Here is a 22,844-nt window from a genome sequence, read left to right on the forward strand (position 1 = left end):
TCACCTTTCTCTGGTATATTGTAGCCTACATATCAGTTAGACCCCTCACCTTTCTCTGGTATACTGTACCCTACATATCAGTTAGACCCCTCACCTTTATCTGGTATACTGTACCCTACATATCAGTTAGACACCTCTCACCTTTATCTGGTATACTGTACCCTACATATCAGTTAGACCCTCACCTTTATCTGGTATACTGTACCCTACATATCAGTTAAACCCCACCTCTCACCTTTATCTGGTATACTGTACCCTACATATCAGTTAGACCTCTCACCTTTATCTGGTATACTGTACCCTACATATCAGTTAGACCTCTCACCTTTCTCTGGTATACTGTACCCTACATATCAGTTAGACCTCTCACCTTTATCTGGTATACTGTACCCTACATATCAGTTAGACCCCTCACCTTTCTCTGGTATACTGTACCCTACATATCAGTTAGACCTCTCACCTTTATCTGGTATACTGTACCCTACATATCAGTTAGACCCCTCACCTTTCTCTGGTATACTGTACCCTACATATCAGTTAGACCTCTCACCTTTCTCTGGTATACTGTACCCTACATATCAGTTAGACCTCTCACCTTTATCTGGTATACTGTACCCTACATATCAGTTAGACATCTCACCTTTCTCTGGTATACTGTACCCTACATATCAGTTAGACCTCTCACCTTTCTCTGGTATACTGTACCCTACATATCAGTTAGACCCCTCACCTTTCTCTGGTATACTGTACCCTACATATCAGTTAGACCCCTCACCTTTCTCTGGTATACTGTACCCTACATATCAGTTAGACCTCTCACCTTTATCTGGTATACTGTACCCTACATATCAGTTAGACCTCTCACCTTTCTCTGGTATACTGTACCCTACATATCAGTTAGACCCCTCACCTTTCTCTGGTATACTGTACCCTACATATCAGTTAGACCCCACCTCTCACCTTTATCTGGTATACTGTACCCTACATATCAGTTAGACCTCTCACCTTTCTCTGGTATACTGTACCCTACATATCAGTTAGACCTCTCACCTTTATCTGGTATACTGTACCCTACATATCAGTTAGACCCCTCACCTTTATCTGGTATACTGTACCCTACATATCAGTTAGACCTCTCACCTTTCTCTGGTATACTGTACCCTACATATCAGTTAGACCTCTCACCTTTCTCTGGTATACTGTACCCTACATATCAGTTAGACCGCTCACCTTTATCTGGTATACTGTACCCTACATATCAGTTAGACCTCTCACCTTTCTCTGGTATACTGTACCCTACATATCAGTTAGACCCCACCTCTCACCTTTCTCTGGTATACTGTACCCTACATATCAGTTAGACCTCTCACCTTTCTCTGGTATACTGTACCCTACATATCAGTTAGACCCCACCTCTCACCTTTCTCTGGTATACTGTACCCTACATATCAGTTAGACCCCTCACCTTTCTCTGGTATACTGTACCCTACATATCAGTTAGACCCCACCTCTCACCTTTCTCTGGTATATTGTAGCCTACATATCAGTTAGACCTCTCACCTCTCACCTTTATCTGGTATACTGTACCCTACATATCAGTTAGACCTCTCACCTTTCTCTGGTATACTGTACCCTACATATCAGTTAGACCTCTCACCTTTCTCTGGTATACTGTACCCTACATATCAGTTAGACCCCTCACCTTTCTCTGGTATACTGTACCCTACATATCAGTTAGACCCTCACCTTTCTCTGGTATACTGTACCCTACATATCAGTTAGACCTCTCACCTTTCTCTGGTATACTGTACCCTACATATCAGTTAGACCCCTCACCTTTCTCTGGTATACTGTACCCTACATATCAGTTAGACCTCTCACCTTTCTCTGGTATACTGTACCCTACATATCAGTTAGACCCCACCTCTCACCTTTCTCTGGTATACTGTACCCTACATATCAGTTAGACCCCTCACCTTTCTCTGGTATACTGTACCCTACATATCAGTTAGACCCCTCACCTTTCTCTGGTATACTGTACCCTACATATCAGTTAGACCCCTCACCTTTCTCTGGTATACTGTACCCTACATATCAGTTAGACCCCTCACCTTTCTCTGGTATACTGTACCCTACATATCAGTTAGACCTCTCACCTTTCTCTGGTATACTGTACCCTACATATCAGTTAGACCCCACCTCTCACCTTTCTCTGGTATACTGTACCCTACATATCAGTTAGACCCCTCACCTTTCTCTGGTATACTGTACCCTACATATCAGTTAGACCCCTCACCTTTCTCTGGTATACTGTACCCTACATATCAGTTAGACCCCTCACCTTTCTCTGGTATACTGTACCCTACATATCAGTTAGACCTCTCACCTTTCTCTGGTATACTGTACCCTACATATCAGTTAGACCTCTCACCTTTATCTGGTATACTGTACCCTACATATCAGTTAGACCCCTCACCTTTCTCTGGTATACTGTACCCTATATATCAGTTAGACCTCTCACCTTTCTCTGGTATACTGTACCCTACATATCAGTTAGACCTCTCACCTTTCTCTGGTATACTGTACCCTACATATCAGTTAGACCTCTCACCTTTATCTGGTATACTGTACCCTACATATCAGTTAGACCTCTCACCTTTCTCTGGTATACTGTACCCTACATATCAGTTAGACCCCTCACCTTTATCTGGTATACTGTACCCTACATATCAGTTAGACCTCTCACCTTTATCTGGTATACTGTACCCTACATATCAGTTAGACCTCTCACCTTTCTCTGGTATACTGTACCCTACATATCAGTTAGACCTCTCACCTTTATCTGGTATACTGTACCCTACATATCAGTTAGACCCCTCACCTTTCTCTGGTATACTGTACCCTACATATCAGTTAGACCTCTCACCTTTATCTGGTATACTGTACCCTACATATCAGTTAGACCCCACCTCTCACCTTTCTCTGGTATACTGTACCCTACATATCAGTTAGACCTCTCACCTTTCTCTGGTATACTGTACCCTACATATCAGTTAGACCTCTCACCTTTCTCTGGTATACTGTACCCTACATATCAGTTAGACCTCTCACCTTTCTCTGGTATACTGTACCCTACATATCAGTTAGACCTCTCACCTTTATCTGGTATACTGACCCCACCTCTCACCTTTATCTGGTATACTGTACCCTACATATCAGTTAGACCTCTCACCTTTCTCTGGTATACTGTACCCTACATATCAGTTAGACCTCTCACCTTTCTCTGGTATACTGTACCCTACATATCAGTTAGACCCCTCACCTTTCTCTGGTATACTGTACCCTACATATCAGTTAGACCCCACCTCTCACCTTTCTCTGGTATACTGTACCCTACATTTCAGTTAGACCCCACCTCTCACCTTTCTCTGGTATACTGTACCCTACATTTCAGTTAGACCCCACCTCTCACCTTTCTCTGGTATACTGTACCCTACATTTCAGTTAGACCCCACCTCTCACCTTTCTCTGGTATACTGTACCCTACATATCAGTTAGACCCCTCACCTTTCTCTGGTATACTGTACCCTACATATCAGTTAGACCCCTCACCTTTCTCTGGTATACTGTACCCTACATATCAGTTAGACCTCTCACCTTTATCTGGTATACTGTACCCTACATATCAGTTAGACCCCTCACCTTTCTCTGGTATACTGTACCCTACATATCAGTTAGACCTCTCACCTTTCTCTGGTATACTGTACCCTACATTTCAGTTAGACCCCACCTCTCACCTTTCTCTGGTATACTGTACCCTACATTTCAGTTAGACCTCACCTCTCACCTTTCTCTGGTATACTGTACCCTACATTTCAGTTAGACCCCACCTCTCACCTTTCTCTGGTATACTGTACCCTACATTTCAGTTAGACCCCACCTCTCACCTTTCTCTGGTATACTGTACCCTACATTTCAGTTAGACCCCACCTCTCACCTTTCTCTGGTATACTGTACCCTACATTTCAGTTAGACCCCACCTCTCACCTTTCTCTGGTATACTGTACCCTACATTTCAGTTAGACCCCACCTCTCACCTTTCTCTGGTATACTGTACCCTACATTTCAGTTAGACCCCACCTCTCACCTTTCTCTGGTATACTGTACCCTACATATCAGTTAGACCCCACCTCTCACCTTTCTCTGGTATACTGTACCCTACATATCAGTTAGACCCCACCTCTCACCTTTCTCTGGTATACTGTACCCTACATTTCAGTTAGACCCCACCTCTCACCTTTCTCTGGTATACTGTACCCTACATTTCAGTTAGACCCCACCTCTCACCTTTCTCTGGTAAACGGCGATCCAATCAGTGGTGGCGAACCACTTGTGTCCCTTGATGTCGTTGACGCCGTTCTTCAGGTTGCCATAGCGCTTGGTCAGGTCCACCTGTAGTAGATTCCTCAACAGATCCTTCAGGTCAGAGCTGAAGTGGGAGGGGAAACGCACCTGGGGGAGGAGAAGTGGTGGTGTGGGAGAGTAAAGAGGGAGATGGGGGAGGGGAGGAGAGGGGGAGGAGGAGTGGTGGTGTGGGAGAGTAGAGAAGGAGATGGGGGAGGAGAGGAGAGGAGGAGGAGGAGTGGTGGTGTGGGAGAGTAGAGAAGGAGATGGGGGGAGAGGAGAGGAGGAGTGGTGGGGGGGGAGGAGTGGTGGTGTGGGAGAGTAGAGAAGGAGATGGGGGAGGAGAGGAGAGGGGGAGGAGGGTGGTGGTGTGGGAGAGTAGAGAAGGAGATGGGGGGAGGAGAGGGAGAGGGAGGAGGAGGAGTGGTGGTGTGGGAGAGTAGAGAAGGAGATGGGGAGGAGAGGAGAGGGGGAGGAGGAGTGGTGGTGTGGGAGAGATAGAGAAGGAGATGGGGGGGAGAGGAGGAGGAGGGGGAGGAGGAGTGGTGGTGTGGGAGAGTAGAGAAGGATATGGGGAGGAGAGGAGGAGGAGGAGGGGAGGAGGGTGGTGGTGTGGGAGAGTAGAGAAGGAGATGGGGGGGAGGAGGGGAGAGGGGAGGAGGAGTGGTGGTGTGGGAGAGTAGAGAAGGAGATGGGGGAGGAGAGGAGAGGGGGAGGAGGAGTGGTGGTGTGGGAGAGTAGAGAAGGAGATGGGGGAGGAGAGGAGAGGGGAGGAGGAGTGGTGGTGTGGGAGAGTAGAGAAGGAGATGGGGAGGGAGGAGAGGAGAGGGGGGAGGAGGAGTGGTGGTGTGGGAGAGTAGAGAAGGAGATGGGGAGGGGGGAGGAGAGGGGGGGGAGGAGGAGTGGTGGTGGGGAGAGTAGAGAAGGAGATGGGGGGGGAGGAGAGGAGAGGGGGAGGAGGAGTGGTGGTGTGGGAGAGTAGAGAAGGAGATGGGAGAGGAGAGGGGGAGGAGGAGTGGTGGTGTGTAGGAAGGAGATGGGGGAGGAGAGAGAAGGAGATGGGGGGAGAAGGATGGGGAGGAGGGGGAGGAGGGTGGTGGTGTGGGAGAGTAGAGAAGGAGATGGGGGAGGAGAGGAGAGGGGGAGGAGGAGTGGTGGTGTGGGAGTAGAGAAGGAGATAGAGAAGGATATGGGGGGGGGAGGAGGGGAGGAGAGTGGTGGGGGGAGGAGGAGTGGTGGTGTGGGAGAGGTAGAGAAGGAGATGGGGGAGAGATGGGGGAGAGGAGGAGGAGGAGTGGTGGTGTGGGAGAGTAGAGAAGGAGATGGGGGAGGAGAGGAGAGGGGAGGAGGAGTGGTGGTGTGGTGATGGGGGGAGAGAGAGAAGGAGATGGGTGGGGGAGGAGGAGAGTAGAGAAGGGAGGGGGGAGGAGTGGTGGTGTGGGAGAGTAGAGAAGGAGATGGGGAGGGAGGAGAGGGGGATGGTGTGGGAGAGTAGAGAAGGAGATGGGGAGGAGAGGAGAGGGGGAGGAGGAGTGGTGGTGTGGGAGAGTAGAGAAGGAGATGGGGAGGAGAGGAGAGGGGGAGGAGGAGTGGTGGTGTGGGAGAGTAGAGAAGGAGATGGGGGAGGAGAGGAGAGGGGGAGGAGGAGTGGTGGTGTGGGAGAGTAGAGAAGGAGATGGGGGAGGAGAGGAGAGGGGGAGGAGGAGTGGTGGTGTGGGAGAGTAGAGAAGGAGATGGGGGGAGAGGAGAGGGGGGGGAGGAGGAGTGGTGGTGTGGGAGAGTAGAGAAGGAGATGGGGGAGGAGAGGAGAGGGGGAGGAGGAGTGGTGGTGTGGGAGAGTAGAGAAGGAGATGGGGAGGAGAGGAGGGGGAGGAGGAGTGGGGGAGGAGGAGATGGTGGGAGGGGGAGGAGTGGTGGTGTGGGAGAAGGAGATGGGGGAGGAGAGGAGAGGGGGAGGAGGAGTGGTGGTGTGGGAGAGTAGAGAAGGAGATGGGGAGGAGAGGGAGAGGGGAGGAGGAGTGGTGGTGTGGGAGAGTAGAGAAGGAGATGGGGGAGGAGAGGAGAGGGGAGGAGGAGTGGTGGTGTGGGAGAGTAGAGAAGGAGATGGGGAGGAGAGGAGAGGGGGAGGAGGAGTGGTGGTGTGGGAGAGTAGAGAAGGAGATGGGGGGGGAGGAGGAGTGGTGGGGGAGGAGGAGAGATGGGGGGAGGAGGAGTGGTGGTGTGGGAGAGTAGAGAAGGAGATGGGGGAGGAGAGGAGAGGAGGGAGGGAGGAGAGGAGTGGTGGTGTGGGAGAGTAGAGAAGGAGATGGGGGAGGAGAGGAGAGGGGGAGGAGGAGTGGTGGTGTGGGAGAGTAGAGAAGGAGATGGGGAGGAGAGGAGAGGAGAGGGGGAGGAGGAGTGGTGGTGTGGGAGAGTAGAGAGGGAGATGTGTGAGGAGAGGAGAGGGGGAGGAGGAGGTGGTGGTGTGGGAGAGTAGAGAAGGAGATGGGGAGGAGAGGAGAGGGGGAGGAGGAGTGGTGGTGTGGTAGAGTAGAGAGGGAGATGTGTGAGGAGAGGAGAGGGGGAGGAGGAGTGGTGGTGTAGGAGAGTAGAGAAGGAGATGGGGAGGAGAGGAGAGGGGGAGGAGGAGTGGTGGTGTGGGAGAGTAGAGAAGGAGATGGGGAGGAGAGGAGAGGAGTAGGAGGAGTGGTGGTGTGGGAGAGGAGAAGGAGATGGGGGAGGAGAGGGAGGGAGGAGGAGTGGTGGCGTGGGAGAGTAGAGAAGGAGATGGGGGAGGAGAGGAGAGGAGGAGGAGGAGTGGTGGCGTGGGAGAGTAGAGAGGGAGATGGGGGAGGAGAGGAGAGGGGGAGGAGGAGTGGTGGTGTAGGAGAGTAGAGAAGGAGATGGGGGAGGAGAGGAGAGGGGGAGGAAGAGTGGTGGTGTGGGAGAGTAGAGAGGGAGATGGGGGGGGAGGACGGGAAAGGGGGAGTGGTATTGTGGGGGAGGAGAGGAGGGCAGAGGAGAGGAGGTGGAGGAAGGTGAGTAGGAGAAGAGGGTGGAGGATGGAGAGGGGGTGGACAGGGGAAGGAGAGGAGGGAGGGTAGAGAGGGGAGGAGAAGAGGGAGGGTGGAGAGATGTTAGAAGGAAGAGGCAAACCAGGTTCTCATCTCAGTGCTGATCTAAAATTAATAGACAGGCAAATATACATATATATACATACACACACTACCGTTCAAAAGTTTGGGGTCACTTAGACATGTTCTTGTTTTTGAAACAAAACCACTTTTTTTGTCCATTCATTTGGGCTCAAAAAAATAAAGGGAACACTGAAACAACACAATGTAACTCCAAGTCAATCACACTTCTGTGAAATCAAACTGTCCACTTAGGAAGCAAACTGATTGCCAATACATTTCACATGCTGTTGTGTAAATGGAATAGACAACATGTGGAAATTATAGGCAATTAGCAAGACACCCCCAATAAAGGAGTGGTTCTGCAGGTGGTGACCACAGACCACTTCTCAGTTCCTATGCTTCCTGGCTGATGTTTTGGTCACTATTGAATGCTGGCGGTGCTTTCACTCTAGTGGTAGCATGAGACGGAGTCTACAACCCACACAAGTGGCTCAGGTAGTGCAGCTCATCCAGGATGGCACATCAATGCGAGCTGTGGCAAGAAGGTTTGCTGTGTCTGTCAGCGTAGTGTCCAGAGCATGGAGACGCTACCAGGAGACAGGCCAGTACATCAGGAGACGTGGAGGAGGCCGTAGGAGGGCAACAACCCAGCAGCAGGACCGCTACCTCCGCCTTTGTGCAAGGAGGAGCAGGAGGAGCACTGCCAGAGCCCTGCAAAATGACCTCCAGCAGGCACAAATGTGCATGTGTCTGCTCAAATGGTCAGAAATAGAGTCCATGTGGGTGGTATGAGGGCCCGACGTCCACAGGTGGGGGTTGTGCTTACAGCCCAACACCGTGCAGGACGTTGGGCATTTGTCAGAGAACTCTTCACAGATGAAAGCAGGTTCACACTGAGCACATGTGACAGACGTGACAGAGTCTGGAGACGCCGTGGAGAACGTTCTGCTGCCTGCAACATCCTCCAGCATGACCGGTTAGGTGGTGGGTCAGTCATGGTGTGGGGTGGCATTTCTTTGGGGGACCGCACAGCCCTCCATGTGCTCGCCAGAGGTAGCCTGACTGCCATTAGGTACCGAGATGAGATCCTCAGACCCCTTGTGAGACCATATGCTGGTGCGGTTGGCCCTGGGTTCCTCCTAATGCAAGACAATGCTAGACCTCATGTGGCTGGAGTGTGTCAGCAGTTCCTGCAAGAGGAAGGCATTGATGCTATGGACTGGCCCGCCCGTTCCCCAGACCTGAATCCAGTTGAGCACATCTGAGACATCATGTCTTGCACCACAGACTGTCCAGGAGTTGGCGGATGCTTTAGTCCAGGTCTGGGAGGAGATCCCTCAGGAGACCATCCGCCACCTCATCAGGAGCATGCCCAGGCGTTGTAGGGAGGTCATACAGGCACGTGGAGGACATTACATCAAAGTTGGATCAGCCTGTAGTGTGGTTTTCCACTTTAATTTTGAGTGTGACTCCAAATCCAGACCTCCATGGGTTGATACATTTGATTTCCATTGATAATTTGTGTGATTTTGTTGTCGGCACATTCAACTATGTAAAGAAAAAAGTATTTAATAAGAATATTTCATTCATTCAGATCTAGGATGTGAGATTTTAGTGTTCCCTTTATTTTTTTGAGCAGCATATATATATATATATAATTTCTATATACTGTATTTCTGATGAATTTGATGTTATTTTAATGGACAACAAATGTGTTTTTCTTTCGACAAAAAGAAGAAGATATTTCTATGTGAGTCCAAACTCTTGAACGGTAGCGCATATAGAAATATATATATATATATATGCCTTAAAATGGTTTAACTTGGGTGTAACGGCGTTCTTCGTTTGTCGAAAGAGAGTCGGACCGAAATGCAGCGTGGTGGTTACTCATGACTTTATTGGAAAAAGCGACACATGAAATAACGATACAAAATAACAAACGGAACGTGAAACCTAATTACAGCCTATCTGGTGAAACTACACAGAGACAGGAACAATCACCCACGAAATACAAAGCGAAACTCAGGCTACCTAAATACGGTTCCCAATCAGAGACAACGAGAATCACCTGACTCTGATTGAGAACCGCCTCAGGCAGCCAAGCCTATACAACACCCCTAATCAGCCGCAATCCCAATAATACAAAAACCCCAATACGAAATACAACAACATAAACCCATGTCACACCCTGGCCTGACCAAATAATAAAGAAAACACTAAATACTAAGACCAAGACGTGATATTGGGTCAAATGTTTCAGGTAGCCTTCCACAAGCTTCCCACAATAAGTTGGGTGAATTTTGGCCCATTCTTCCCGACAGAGCTGGTGTAACTGAGTCAGGTTTGTAGGTCTCCTTGCTCTCGCACACTTTTGCAGTTCTGCCCACACATTTTCTATAGGATTGAGGTCAGGGCTTTGTGATGGCCACTCCAATACCTTGTCTTTGTTGTTCTTCGGCCATTTTGCCACAACTTTGGAAGTATGCTTGGGGTCATTGTCCATTTGCGACCAAGCTTTAACTTCCTGAAATAAGTCTTGAGATGTTGCTTCAATATATCCATATCATTTTCCTTCCTCATGATGCCATCTATTTTGTGAAGTGCACCAGTCCCTCCTGCAGAAAAGCACCCCCACAACATGATGCTGCCACCCCTGTGCTTCACGGTTGGGACGGTGTTCTTCGGCTTGCAAGCCTCCCCCTTTTTCCTCCAAACATAACGATGGTCATTATGGCCAAACAGTTCTATATTTGTGTCATCATACCAGAGGACATTTCTCCAAAAAGTATGATCTTTGTCCCCATGTGCAGTTGCAAACCGTAGTCTGGCTTTTTTATGGCAGTTTTGGAGTAGTGGCTTCTTCCTTGCTGAGCGGCCTTTCAGGTTATGTTGATATAGGACTCGTTTTACTGTGTATATAGATACTTTTGTACCTGTTTCCTCCAGCATCTTCAGAAGGTCCTTTGCTGTTGTTCTGGGATTGATTTGCACTTTTCACACCAAAGTACGTTCATCTCTAGGAGACAGAACGAGTCTCCTTCCTGAGCGGTATGATGGCTGCGTGGTCCCATGGTGTTTATACTTGCATACTAATGTTTGTACAGGTGAATGTGGTACCTTCAGGTGTTTGGAAATTGCTCCCAAGGATGAACCAGACTTGTGGAGGTCTACAATTTTTTTTCTGAGGACTTGGCTGATTTCTTTTGATTTTCCTATGATGTCAAGCAAAGAGGCACTGAGTTTGAAGGTGGCCTTGAAATACATCCACAGGTACACCTCCAATGACTCAATTGCCCTGGTCAAAAGTAGTTATGTCAATTAGCCTATCAGAAGCTTCTAAAGTCATGGCATAATTTTCCTGGAATTTTCCAAGCTGTTTAAAGGCACAGTCAAAAGTGTATGTAAACTTCTGACCCACTGGTGATGTGATACAGTGAATTATAAATGAAATAATCTGTTGGAAAGATGACTTGTGTTATGCATGAAGTAGATGATCCTAACCGACTTGTCAAAACTATAGTTTGTTAAAAATACATTTGATGGAGTGGTTGAAAAATGACTTCAACTATATATACGGGTGATGTGTAGGTAGAAGTCCCAAATGGTATCCTATGCCCTAAATAGTGCACTACATTTGAACAGGGCCCCATAGGGATCCATCCTAGGAGTGTCAGAACACTGAAGCACTGAGTCCAAAGAGAGACTACCCAGGGATGCAAACGGGGTCAGTTTTAGGAGACACGGGTGATGCGTCTCTATAGAAGAGGTGTGAACAGATCCTCTCCCTGTGTGACCCGACCTTGGCCCTGGTCAAAAGTATTCTCTGACAGCTGTGTCATCACTCCTGGTCAACACACTTTGTTCCTGACTGGGACGTTTGGAATGCAACTCGAGTTGTGTTTCTGAAATAATGCTGTGATTATAGTCGATATATTATAGTTGTATGTATGTTTCAATAGCGCAAAGTATTACACACAAAGTTCTTAAAGTTAGCTAGCAATGATCTCAGCTCAGCAATGTCACGCCAATGGGCCCTGGTCAACAGTAGTTCACACAGGGAAACGGGTGATGTGGCCCTGGTCAAAAGTAGTTCGCACAGGGAAACGGGTGATGTGGCCCTGGTCAAAAGTAGTTTGTAAAGGGAAACGGGTGATGTGGCCCTGGTCAAAAGTAGTTCGCAAAGGGAAACGGGTGATGTGGCCCTGGTCAAAAGTAGTTCACACAGGGAAACGGGTGATGTGGCCCTGGTCAAAAGTAGTTCCCACAGGGAAACGGGTGATGTGGCCCTGGTCAAAAGTAGTTCCCACAGGGAAACGGGTGATGTGGCCCTGGTCAAAAGTAGTTCCCACAGGGAAACGGGTGATGTGGCCCTGGTCAAAAGTAGTTCCCACAGGGAAACGGGTGATGTGGCCCTGGTCAAAAGTAGTTCCCACAGGGAAACGGGTGATGTGGCCCTGGTCAAAAGTAGTTCCCACAGGGAAACGGGTGATGTGGCCCTGGTCAAAAGTATTCATAAAGGGAAATGGGTGATGTGGCCCTGGTCAAAAGTAGTTCCCATAGGGAAACGGGTGATGTGGCCCTGGTCAAAAGTAGTTCACACAGGGAAACGGGTGATGTGGCCCTGGTCAAAAGTATTCATAAAGGGAAAGGTGCCACTTGCAACACAACCTAGTGAAACCTAGTCAGTATGCTAGTTTAGCTTTTCCCCTCTCTGACTACAACTCCGGGTAAACTATCCCAAACCCAGAGCCCTCAGCCTCGCTAACACACGTGACCACTCTCCTTAACAACGAGCCAACCAGTTGTGCTATAGAAAAGCATCCTATTCGATAGCTCCATTGGCAACATTTGAAGCTAGCTATGGAGTGATCTCACGTACTTATGTCCGTTACACTGGCCCAGCTCACCTTCCCAGAGACGATCTTTTCGTAAATTTGTATGGGCTGGTCAGCGAAGAAGGGAGGATAACCGGCTGCCATCTCATAGATCAACACACCCAACGCCCACCAGTCTACCGCCTTGTTATACCCCTGGAGGGGGAGAGAGAGGGAGGAGGGGAGGGAGGGGGAGGGAGGGGGGGGGTAGGGAGGTAAAGAGGGAGAGAGGAGATTTAACATGTTGAGTGTTACATTGAGGTTTGGAGGTAGAGAGAGAAAGTAACTGAGGTCTGTAGTAAAGTAATGCCTCAGGGACAGCTGCCTCCTCCATTTTGATACCAGTAAAGTAGTTGCACAGAAACCCATTCAGTGCTACGCCACTGGGCCTCCATTGCGGCTCACCTTGCTGAGGATGATCTCTGGGGCCAGGTACTCTGGGGTTCCACACAGTGTCCAGGTTCGACCTTTCACACGCTTAGCAAAACCAAAATCTGTCACCTGAGAGAGAGAGAGTGACCATTGAAAATACAACACATATTTATTTGCACATTGTTATAACACTGTACATAGTCATAATGACATTTGAAATGTCTCTATTCCTTTGAAAATTCTGTGAGTGTAATGTTTTCTGTTAATTTTTGATTGCTTATTTAACTTTTGTTTATTATCTATTTTACTTGCTTTGGCAATGTTACCATATGTTTCCCATGCCAATAAAGCCCTTTGAATAGAGAGAGAGAGGAGGAGAGAAATATTTAGTTATAAAGACACAGTAGTTACGCAGTAGTTAAATAGTAGCTACAGAGGAATCTGCAGTACCACTGTTCCCCACTAGGGGGAAGCAGAGACTGCACTATAAACCACTGTTGTAGCGCCTGGTACACAGACATATACAGTAAGCGCATGTAATTAGAACCCTTTCCAGTACGACGCACTGACGTCACGCAAAGATGCGCAAAACTCTTGGCGGCAGTGAGAAAGCCTTCGCCATCTGCGCTCATTGCTTTGATTTAAGTTTATATTACTTCTAAACAAATTAACTTTTTTGGGGGGTTCTCATATGCTTACAATGATGTTTTGATTCCTGCTTGAACAGTCACAGATCCTATTGGTCGTGATCTCTGCTAAATAACTGTTTTAGATGCAGCAGTTGTCAGCTAGAATGCTCGTCTAGAAGAAAAATAAACGCACACCTAATTAGGCGAGGTGCTGGCGAGCGGAATAGAAAACTTGAAAATAAAAGAGAGCCGCACACTCTAGCAGCTCAGTTGCAAAAATGTAATTACCAACGTTTCGACAGCCAATCTGTCTTCATCAGGATATAATCACAAACACTGCGGGATGATTTGTTTAGATAGTCAAAAGACACAGGTGTCTGTAATCATGGCCAAGAGTGGCCTAATATCATTGGTTAATTATCAAATATTAAAATGCCATACAAAGAACAGCATACAAACAAATGGATTAGCATACGATCATAAATTAATTTTCGACTACACATGCTTTGTATGGCATTTTAATTTATTTTAGAATAGGGCTGTAACGTAACTACATGTTGCTTTGTCATTATGGGGTATTGTGTGGAGATTGATGAAGGAAAAAACCATTTAATTTATTTTAGAATAGGGCTGTAACGTAACTACATGTTGGAAAAGTTAAAGGGTCTGAATACCTTCTGAATGCAGTGTATTTGAGAAACAACAAGTGCTTATTGTGCACATTTGTCTTTTTTCAATAAAGACTTGGAGAGGAAATATAGTTTACATGTTGTCCACAATCCTTTGATTCCCCGCCTTGGTTTTGTCCCGTCTATAACATCCTCAATACAAATATTACAACCTAATGTGTGTAGCCCGTACATAACCTTATGTCGGTTTATATCAACTGTTTCTAACCCTACATCAGGTTAAATGACCTGTATGTTGCTTTACGTCATCCTATGTCACCTGTATGTAGCTCTATGTCATGCTATGTCACCTGTATGTAGCCCTGCTGGTCTATGAGAAGGTTCTCCGGTTTCAGGTCTCGGTAGATGAGGTCCAGGGCGTGCAGGTACTCAAAGGTCAGAACGATCTGAGCCGCGTAGAACCGAGCATGAGGCTCACTACACGAGAGAGAGAGGAAGGAAGAGAGAAAGAGAGAGAGAGAGAGAGAGGAAGGAAGAGAGAGAGGGGGGAAGGGAGAGAGAGAGAGAGAGAGAGAAAGGAAGAGAGAGAGAGAGAGATGAATAAGAGAGAGAGAGAATAGAGACAGTACTACAGTAACTAAACATAATACAGTAGAGATGACAGAGAGAGAGATTAGAGACAATACTACAGCGAGAGAATAGATGACAATAAGCAACAGTAGAATAGATGACAGTACTACAGAAGATAATACAGTAGAATAGATGACAGTACTAAACAGTAACTGAAACATAATACAGTAGATTAGATGACAGTACTACAGTAACTAAACAGAATACAGTAGATTAGATGACAGTACTACAGTAACTAAAGTAGAATACAGTAGTAACTAAAAATAGTATGACAGTACTACAGTAACTAAATAGAATACAGTAGAAAAGATGACAGTACTACAGTAACTAAACAGAATACAGTAGAATAGATGACAGTACTACAGTAACTAAACAGAATACAGTAGATTAGATGACAGTACTACAGTAACTAAACAGAATACAGTAGAATAGATGACAGTACTACAGTAACTAAATAGAATACAGTAGAATAGATGACAGTACTACAGTAACTAAATAGAATACAGTAGAATAGATGACAGTTCTACAGCAACTAAATACAGAATAGATGACAGTACTACAGTAACTAAATAGAATACAGTTACAGTAACCAGTAGATTAGATGACCACAGTAACTAAAAAGAATACAGTAGAAAGATGACATGCAATAGAATACAGTAGAATAGATGACATGACTGTAAGTCGACAGTTCTTTGGATAAAACAGTACTACAGTAACTAAATGCAAAATGGCATTTATTATTATTATTAGAATAAAGGAGGATCAACTTGATTTTATTATTTTACATGGAATTTGGATAGTATCTACAATCGAGCCCAATCCAGTAGCATGTGTGTGTGTGTAAAGAGAGAGAGAGAGATGAGAGAGAGAGAATGAGAGTATGTGAGAGAGAGAGAGAGAGAGAGAGAGAGAGAGTGTGAGAGAGAGAGAGTGTGTGTGTGTGAGTGTGTGTGTGTGTGTGTGGCAGAGGATGTGAGTGGAGTGGAGCTGTAGTGGAGCGAGGAGCGGAGCGTGAGTAATTTGACTGGAGCGAGGAGCAGATTTAAAAATGTCGGCCTCTCAGCCACCAGCTCTAGTCATTTGCTCTGCCCAGCACTTTAGCATTTCCATCATCACTGCTATTTTAATGAGGCCTATTGTGTTGTATTTCTTTAGCCTACCCCACATGCACAGATGTTGATATGAGTCAACCAAGAAATAGGTCACAGCCTGTGTAACAGACAGTAAGACAACCAATGAACCCATGCAGCAGCACAGGAGATGTTTACAGGAGATGTCTACAGGAGATATCTACAGGAGATGTCTACAGGAGATGTCTACAGGAGATGTTTACCTGAGATGTCTACAAGAGATGTCTACAGGAGATGTTTACAGGAGATGTCTACAGGAGATGTTTACAGGAGATGTCTACAGGAGATGTCTACAGGATATGTCTACATGAGATGTTTACAGGAGATGTTTACAGGAAATGTCAATGGAAGATGTTTACAGGAGATGTTTACAGGAGATGTCTACGGGTGATGTTTACAGGAGTTGTTTACAGGAGTTGTTTACAGGAGATGTCTACAGGATATGTCTACAGGAGATGTTTACAGGAGATGTCAATGGAAGATGTTTACAGGAGATGTTTACAGGAGATGTCTACAGGGGAGATGTTTACAGGAGATGTTTACAGGAGATGTCTACAGGAGATGTCTACAGGAGATGTATATTTGTAGGCTATTGTTAAAAAAGGAGTCTAAGTGTGTAACAGTGTTAAGTTGTCTATCAACTGATAAATGTGAAGACACCAGAACCAACTGAAGTATCTGATCGTCAACGAATGAGAGAAAAATACTTTTGTTTTTAACACATCAGCAGCAAATCATCAGCTAGTTCCTGGTTCAATAGCATATGACAGGTTGTTGAAATGTTGAAGCGTCTTAGCTTTTTAGGGATAGGGGGCAGTATTCGGATGTTCGGATGACTGAGGTGCCCTAAGTAAACTGCCTGTTACTCAGGCCCCAGAAGCTAGGATATGCATATGTAGTATTGGATAGAAAACACTCTAAATTTTCTAAAACTGTTAAAATATTGTCTGTGAGTATAACAGAACTGATTTGGCAGGAAAACCCGAGGACAATCCATCCAGGATTTTTTGGTTGTTGAGGTCATTCGACTTTCCAATGCTTTTCTATGGGAAAGCCGAATTATTAGGACCCAGATTGCAGTTCCTATGGCTTCCACTAGATGTCAACAGTCTTTAGAAATTATTAGATGTTGTTTTTTTAAATAAAGAAGTATTGGTATTCTTTCTAAGTGTCACTCAGAAGGACTCTAGTATTTTGGTGCGCGTGAATGAGAGCAAGCTCCTCGTTGTTTTTTCTCCGGTATTGGAAACAGTTTATTCCATCTTAAGTTTGATTGATTATTTACATATTAGGGTACCTGAGGTTGGATTAGAAACGTTGTTTGAAATGTTTGGTCCAAGTTGACAGGTTACTTTTTACATTACTTTGTAGGCATGTTGGGCGAGTTGGAACAGGTGTATTTCTGAATCAAACGCGCCAAATAAACTGACATTTTTGGGATATAAAGAAGGACTTTATCGAACAAAACGACCATTCATTGTGTAGCTGGGACATTTGAGATTGCAAAAAGATGAAGATCTTCAAAGGTAAGCGATTTATTTTATTGCTATTTCTGACTTTCGTAATGCATCTGCTTGGTTGAAAAATGATTGTGACGCGCTCCGGTGAGGGCACGCACTTGGTTAATTATCTCCGGTATTGAATATACTATTTTCGGTTTTAAATTTGTTTGTTTATTTACATATTAAGGTACCCGAGGATTGATTAGGAACGTTGTTTGACATGTTTGGACCAAGTTTATTGGTAACATTTGGGATTTATTCTGTATGCATTTTGAACGAAGGGAAACCAGTGGACTATTGAATGAAACGCGTCAAATAAACATACTTTTTGGGGGATATAAAGAAGGACTTTATTGAACAAAAGGACCATTTGTTACGTAACAGGGACCCGTGTGAATGCAACCAGATGAAGATGATTTTATCTCTATTTCTGACTTTCGCGATGCATCTGCTTGATTGGAAAATGTTTGAATGCTTTTGTATGAGGGGCGCTGTCCTCAGATAATCGCATGGTGTGCTTTCGCCGTAAAGCCTTTTTGAGATCTGACAATACGGCATCAATGCGGATTAACAAGAAGTTTATCTTTTAAATGATGTATGACACTTGTATTTTCATGAAGGTTTAATATTACAATTTCTGTCGTTTGAATTTGGCGCTCTGCCATTTCAGCGGATGTTGTCGAGGCGGGTCGCTTGAGACACGCCTAGCCCAATTAAGACAGCCTGCTTCAAAACCAAACAGTACAAAGCCACAAAAGTAGATGAGGAGTTTGTCTTTTTAAACAACAAAATTAATGGAGTGAATTTGGACTGGTTGTCGTGTGAGTGATATTTAGCGAAGGAAAGAACGTTGAGCGCCAGACCGCTCTGTGATCGAGGAGTTGAGCGCCAGACTGCTCTGTGAGCGAGGAGTTGAGCACCAGACTGCTCTATGACGAGGAGTCAAGCGCCAGACTGCTCTATGATTGAGGAGTTGAGCGCCAGACTGCTCTATGATTGAGGAGTTGAGCGCCACACTGCTCTATGATTGAGGAGTTGAGCGCCAGACTGCTCCGTGATGTCGAGGAGTTGAGCACCAGACTGCTCTATGATTGAGGAGTTGAGCGCCAGACTGCTCTGTGAGCGTGAGGAGTTGAGCACCAGACTGCTCTATGATTGAGGAGTTGAGCGCCAGACTGCTCTATGATTGAGGAGTTGAGCGCCAGACTGCTCTGTGAGCGAGGAGTTGAGCGCCAGACCGCTCTGTGATCGAGGAGTTGAGCGCCAGACTGCTCTATGATCGAGGAGTTGAGCGCCAGACTGCTCTATGATCGAGGAGTTGAGCGCCACACTGCTCTATGATTGAGGAGTTGAGCGCCAGACTGCTCCGTGAGCGAGGAGTGGGATTTCAGACTGCTCAGCTCTGCTGTGAAGACGTACCTGAACCTGCCGATTCGTCGTAGATGAGAGAACATCTCTCCACCAGGTACATACTCCATCACCATGTACAGGTTAGTGTTGTCCTGCAGAACAGACAGGATCTGTTACTGACACACACACACACACACACACACACACACACACACACACACACACGCACGCACACACGCACGCACACACGCACGCACGCACGCACACACACACACACACACACACACACACACACACAGACACAGACACAGACACAGACACAGACACACACACAGACACACACACACACACACACACACACACACACACACACACACACACACACACACACACACACACACACACACACACACAGAGATGTACACTGAGTGTACAAAACATTAGGAACACCTGCTCTTTCCATGAGACTGACCAGGTGAATCCAGGTGAAAGCTGTGATCCCTTATTGATGTCACCTGTTAAATCCACTTCGACCAGTGTAGATGAAGGGGAGGAGTCATGTTCAAGCAGGAGAGCAGGAGTTTTAAGCTTTGAGACATGATTGTGTGTGTGTGCGATTCAGAGGGTGAATGGGAAGGACAAAAGTTTTCAGTGTCTTTGAATGGGGTATGGTAGGGGGTATGGTAGGGGGTAAGGTAGTGGTTATGGGGTACGGTAGTGGGTATATTAGTGGGTACAGTAGTGGGTATGGTAGGGGGTATGGTAGGGGTACGGTAGTGGTTATGGGGTACGGAAGTGGGTATATTAGTGGGTACAGTAGTGGGTATGGTAGTGGGTATGGTAGTGGGTATGGTAGTGGGTATGGTAGTGGGTATGGTAGTGGGTATAGGGGGTAGTGGGGGGTATGGTATGGTAGGGGTATGGTAGGGGTATGGTAGTGGGGGGGTAGTGGTAGTGGGTATGGGGGGTATGGTAGGGGAAGTGGGTATGGAAGTGGGTATGGTAGGGGTGGGTATGGTAGGGGTATGGTAGGGGTATGGTAGGGGGGTATGGTAGGGGTATGGTAGTGGGTATGGTAGTGGGTATAGTGGGTATAGTGGGTATGGGTAGTGGGGTATGGTAGGGGTACAGTGGGTAGTGGGTACGGTAGGGGTATGGTAGTGGGTATGGTAGTGGGTATGGTAGTGGGTATGGTAGGGGTATGGTATGGGGGGTATGGTAGTGGGTATGGTAGTGGGTATGGTAGGGGGTATGGAAGTGGGGTATATTAGTGGGTATGGTAGTGGGTATGGTAGTAGGGGGGTATGGTAGGGGGGGTATGGTAGTGGGTATGGTAGGGGGTATGGTAGTGGGTATGGTAGTGGGTATGGTAGGGGGTATGGTAGTGGGTATGGTAGTGGGTATGGTAGTGGGTATGGTAGGGGGTACAGGTAGTGGGTATGGTAGGGGGTATGGTAGGGGTATGGTAGTGGGTAGTGGGTATGGTAGGGGTACAGTAGTAGTGGGGGTATGGTAGGGGGTATGGTAGTGGGTACATGGTAGGGGGTATGGTAGTGGGTATGGTAGGGGTATGGTAGTGGGTATGGTAGGGGGTATGGTAGTGGGTATGGTAGGGGTATGGTAGTGGGTATGGTAGTGGGTAGTGGGTATGGTAGGGGTATGGTAGTGGGTATGGTAGTGGGTATGGTAGTGGGTATGGTAGGGGGTAGTGGTATGGTAGTGGGTATGGTAGTGGGTATGGTAGTGGGTATGGTAGGGGTGGGTATGGTACGGTAGGGGGTACGGTAGGGGTATGGTAGTGGGTATGGTAGTGGGTATGGTAGGGGGTATGGTATGGAAGTGGGGGTATGGTAGTGGGTATGGTAGTGGGTATGGTAGGGGTATGGTAGTGGGTATGGTATGCTAGTGGGTATGTATGCTAGTGGGTAGTGGGTATGGTAGTGGGGGTAGTGGGTATGGGTATGGTAGTGGGTATGGTAGGGGGTATGGTAGTGGGTATGGTAGTGGGTATGGTAGTGGGTATGGTAGTGGGTATGCTAGTGGGTAGGGGTAGTGGGTATAGGGGGTATGGTAGTGGGGGTATGGTAGTGGGTATGGTAGTGGGGTGGTAGGGGTAGGGGTATGGTAGGGGGTATGGTAGGGGTAGTGGTTATGGGGGTAGTGGGTATGGTAGGGGTATGGTAGTGGGTAGTGGGTAGTGGGTATGGTAGTGGGTATGGTATGGGGGTATGGTATGGGGGTATGGGTATGGTAGTGGGTATGGAAGTGGGTATGGTAGTGGGTATGGTAGTGGGTATGTACAGTGGGTAGTGGGTATGGTAGGGGGTATGGTAGTGGGTATGGTAGTAGTGGGTATGGTAGGGGGTATGGTAGTGGGTATGGTAGGGGGTATGGTATGGGGGTATGGGTATGGTAGTGGGGGTATGGTAGGGGGTACAGTAGTGGGTATGGTAGGGGTATGGTAGGGGGTAGGGGTATGGTACGGAAGTGGGTAGTGCAATGGTGGGTATGGTGGGTATGGTAGTGGGTAGTGGGAGTAGTGGGTATGGTAGGGGGTATGGTAACCACCCAGTGGGTATGGTACAGTAGTGGGTATGGTAGGGGTATGGTATGGTAGTGGGTATGGTATGGTAGGGTCATGGTAGGGGTATGGTAGTGGGGGTAGTGGGTATGGTAGGGGTATAGGGGTAGGGGATGGTAGGGGTATAGTGGGTAGTGGGTATGGTAGGGGTACAGTGGGTATGGAGGTGGGTATAGTGCAGGGGGGGGGGTAGGGGGGTACAGTGGGTAGTGGGTATGGTAGGGGGTATGGTAGGGGGTATGGTAGTGGGTATGGTAGGGGGTATGGTAGTGGGTATGGTAGGGTGGGTATGGTAGTGGGTATGGTAGTGGGGTATATGGTAGGGGTATGGTAGTGGGTATGGAAGTGGGCTATGGTAGGGGGTATGGAGTGGGTATGGAGAATGGTAGGGGTATGGTATGGTAGGGGTATGGTAGTGGGTATGGTAGTGGGTATGGAAGTGGGTATCTAGTGGGTATTAGGGGGTATGGTGGGTATCTGTAGTGGGTATGTGGGTACAACCTGAGAGGGGTACAGGTAGGGGTATGGACAGTGGGTATGGTAGGGGGGTAGGGGGTAGTGGGTATGGTGGGGTATGGTAGTGGGTATGGTAGGGGTATGGAGTGGGTATGGAAGTGGGTACAGAGGGAGAGTGGGTATGGTAGTGGGTATGGTAGTGGGTATGGAAGTATGGTAGGGTGGGTATATTATGGGTACAGTAGTATGGTAGGGGATGGTAGTGGGTAGTAGTGGGTATGGTAGTGGGTATGACAGTAGTATGGAGGGGTATGGTAGGGGGTAAGGTGTGGTTAGGGGTATGGGTAGTGGGTATGGACAGACAGGTAGTGGGTATGGTAGTGGGTATGGTAGTGGGTATGGTAGGGGTATGGAGGGGTGGGTGGGGGTATGTATATTAGACAGTGGGTATGGGTATGGGGGTATGGTAGTGGGTAGTAGGGGGTATGGTAGGGGTATGGTAGTGGGTATGGAAGGGTAGAGTGGGTAGAGGGGTAGTGGGTATGGTAGTGGGTATGGTAGTGGGTATGGAGGGTATGGACATGGGTAGTGGGTATGGTAGGGGTATGTGGGTATGGTAGTGGGTATGGTAGGGGTATGGTAGTATGGGGTATGGAGAGGGTATGAGAGAGGGGTATGGACAGGGGTATGGTAGTGGGTATGGAAGTGGGTATGGTAGTGGGGTAGAGAGGGACAGACAGTAGTGGGTAGAGGAGTGGGATGGTAGTGGGTATGGAGTGGGTATGGGTATGGAGAGAGTATGGTAGAGGGGTATGGACAGAGGGTATGGAAGTGGGAGCTAGAGAGTGGGGTACAGACAGAGAGTGGGTATGGGGTAGTAGTGGGTAGGGGTATGGACAGTGGGTATGACAGTAGTGGGGGTAGACAGACAGTAGAAGTGGGACTAGTGGGTATGGAAGTGGGCAGACAGAGATGAGAGACACAGAAGAGTACAGAGAGTGGGTAGAGATGGAGAGGTGACGGGAGAGACAGCTCAACAGTTTCAGAGTGTGTATCAAGAATGTTTAACCACCCAAAGGACATCCAGCCGACTTGAGACCAACTGTGGAAAGCAGAGTCAACATGGGCCAGCATCCCTGTGGAAGCTTTCGACACCTTGTAGAGTCTAGAC

General features: G+C 47.4%; 1 protein-coding gene across 1 annotated transcript in view; it reads right to left on the bottom strand.

Annotated features, from left to right (window-relative positions):
* The window catches only part of LOC118381223 (cAMP-dependent protein kinase catalytic subunit alpha-like), a 35,021-nt gene that overhangs the window by 2,287 nt on the left and 9,890 nt on the right, over nucleotides 1-22,844 (bottom strand). The window contains exons 5-9 of the mRNA XM_052526116.1: nucleotides 18,706-18,788; nucleotides 14,375-14,501; nucleotides 12,800-12,895; nucleotides 12,428-12,550; nucleotides 4,348-4,512 (exon numbers count right to left, since the gene is read on the bottom strand). Of these exons, the coding sequence (XP_052382076.1) occupies nucleotides 4,348-4,512; nucleotides 12,428-12,550; nucleotides 12,800-12,895; nucleotides 14,375-14,501; nucleotides 18,706-18,788 (594 nt within the window). The remainder of the gene's footprint in view (nucleotides 1-4,347; nucleotides 4,513-12,427; nucleotides 12,551-12,799; nucleotides 12,896-14,374; nucleotides 14,502-18,705; nucleotides 18,789-22,844) is intronic.

Source organism: Oncorhynchus keta, chromosome 10 (assembly GCF_023373465.1).
Source record: "Oncorhynchus keta strain PuntledgeMale-10-30-2019 chromosome 10, Oket_V2, whole genome shotgun sequence".
In the NCBI taxonomy this organism is placed as follows: domain Eukaryota; kingdom Metazoa; phylum Chordata; class Actinopteri; order Salmoniformes; family Salmonidae; genus Oncorhynchus; species Oncorhynchus keta.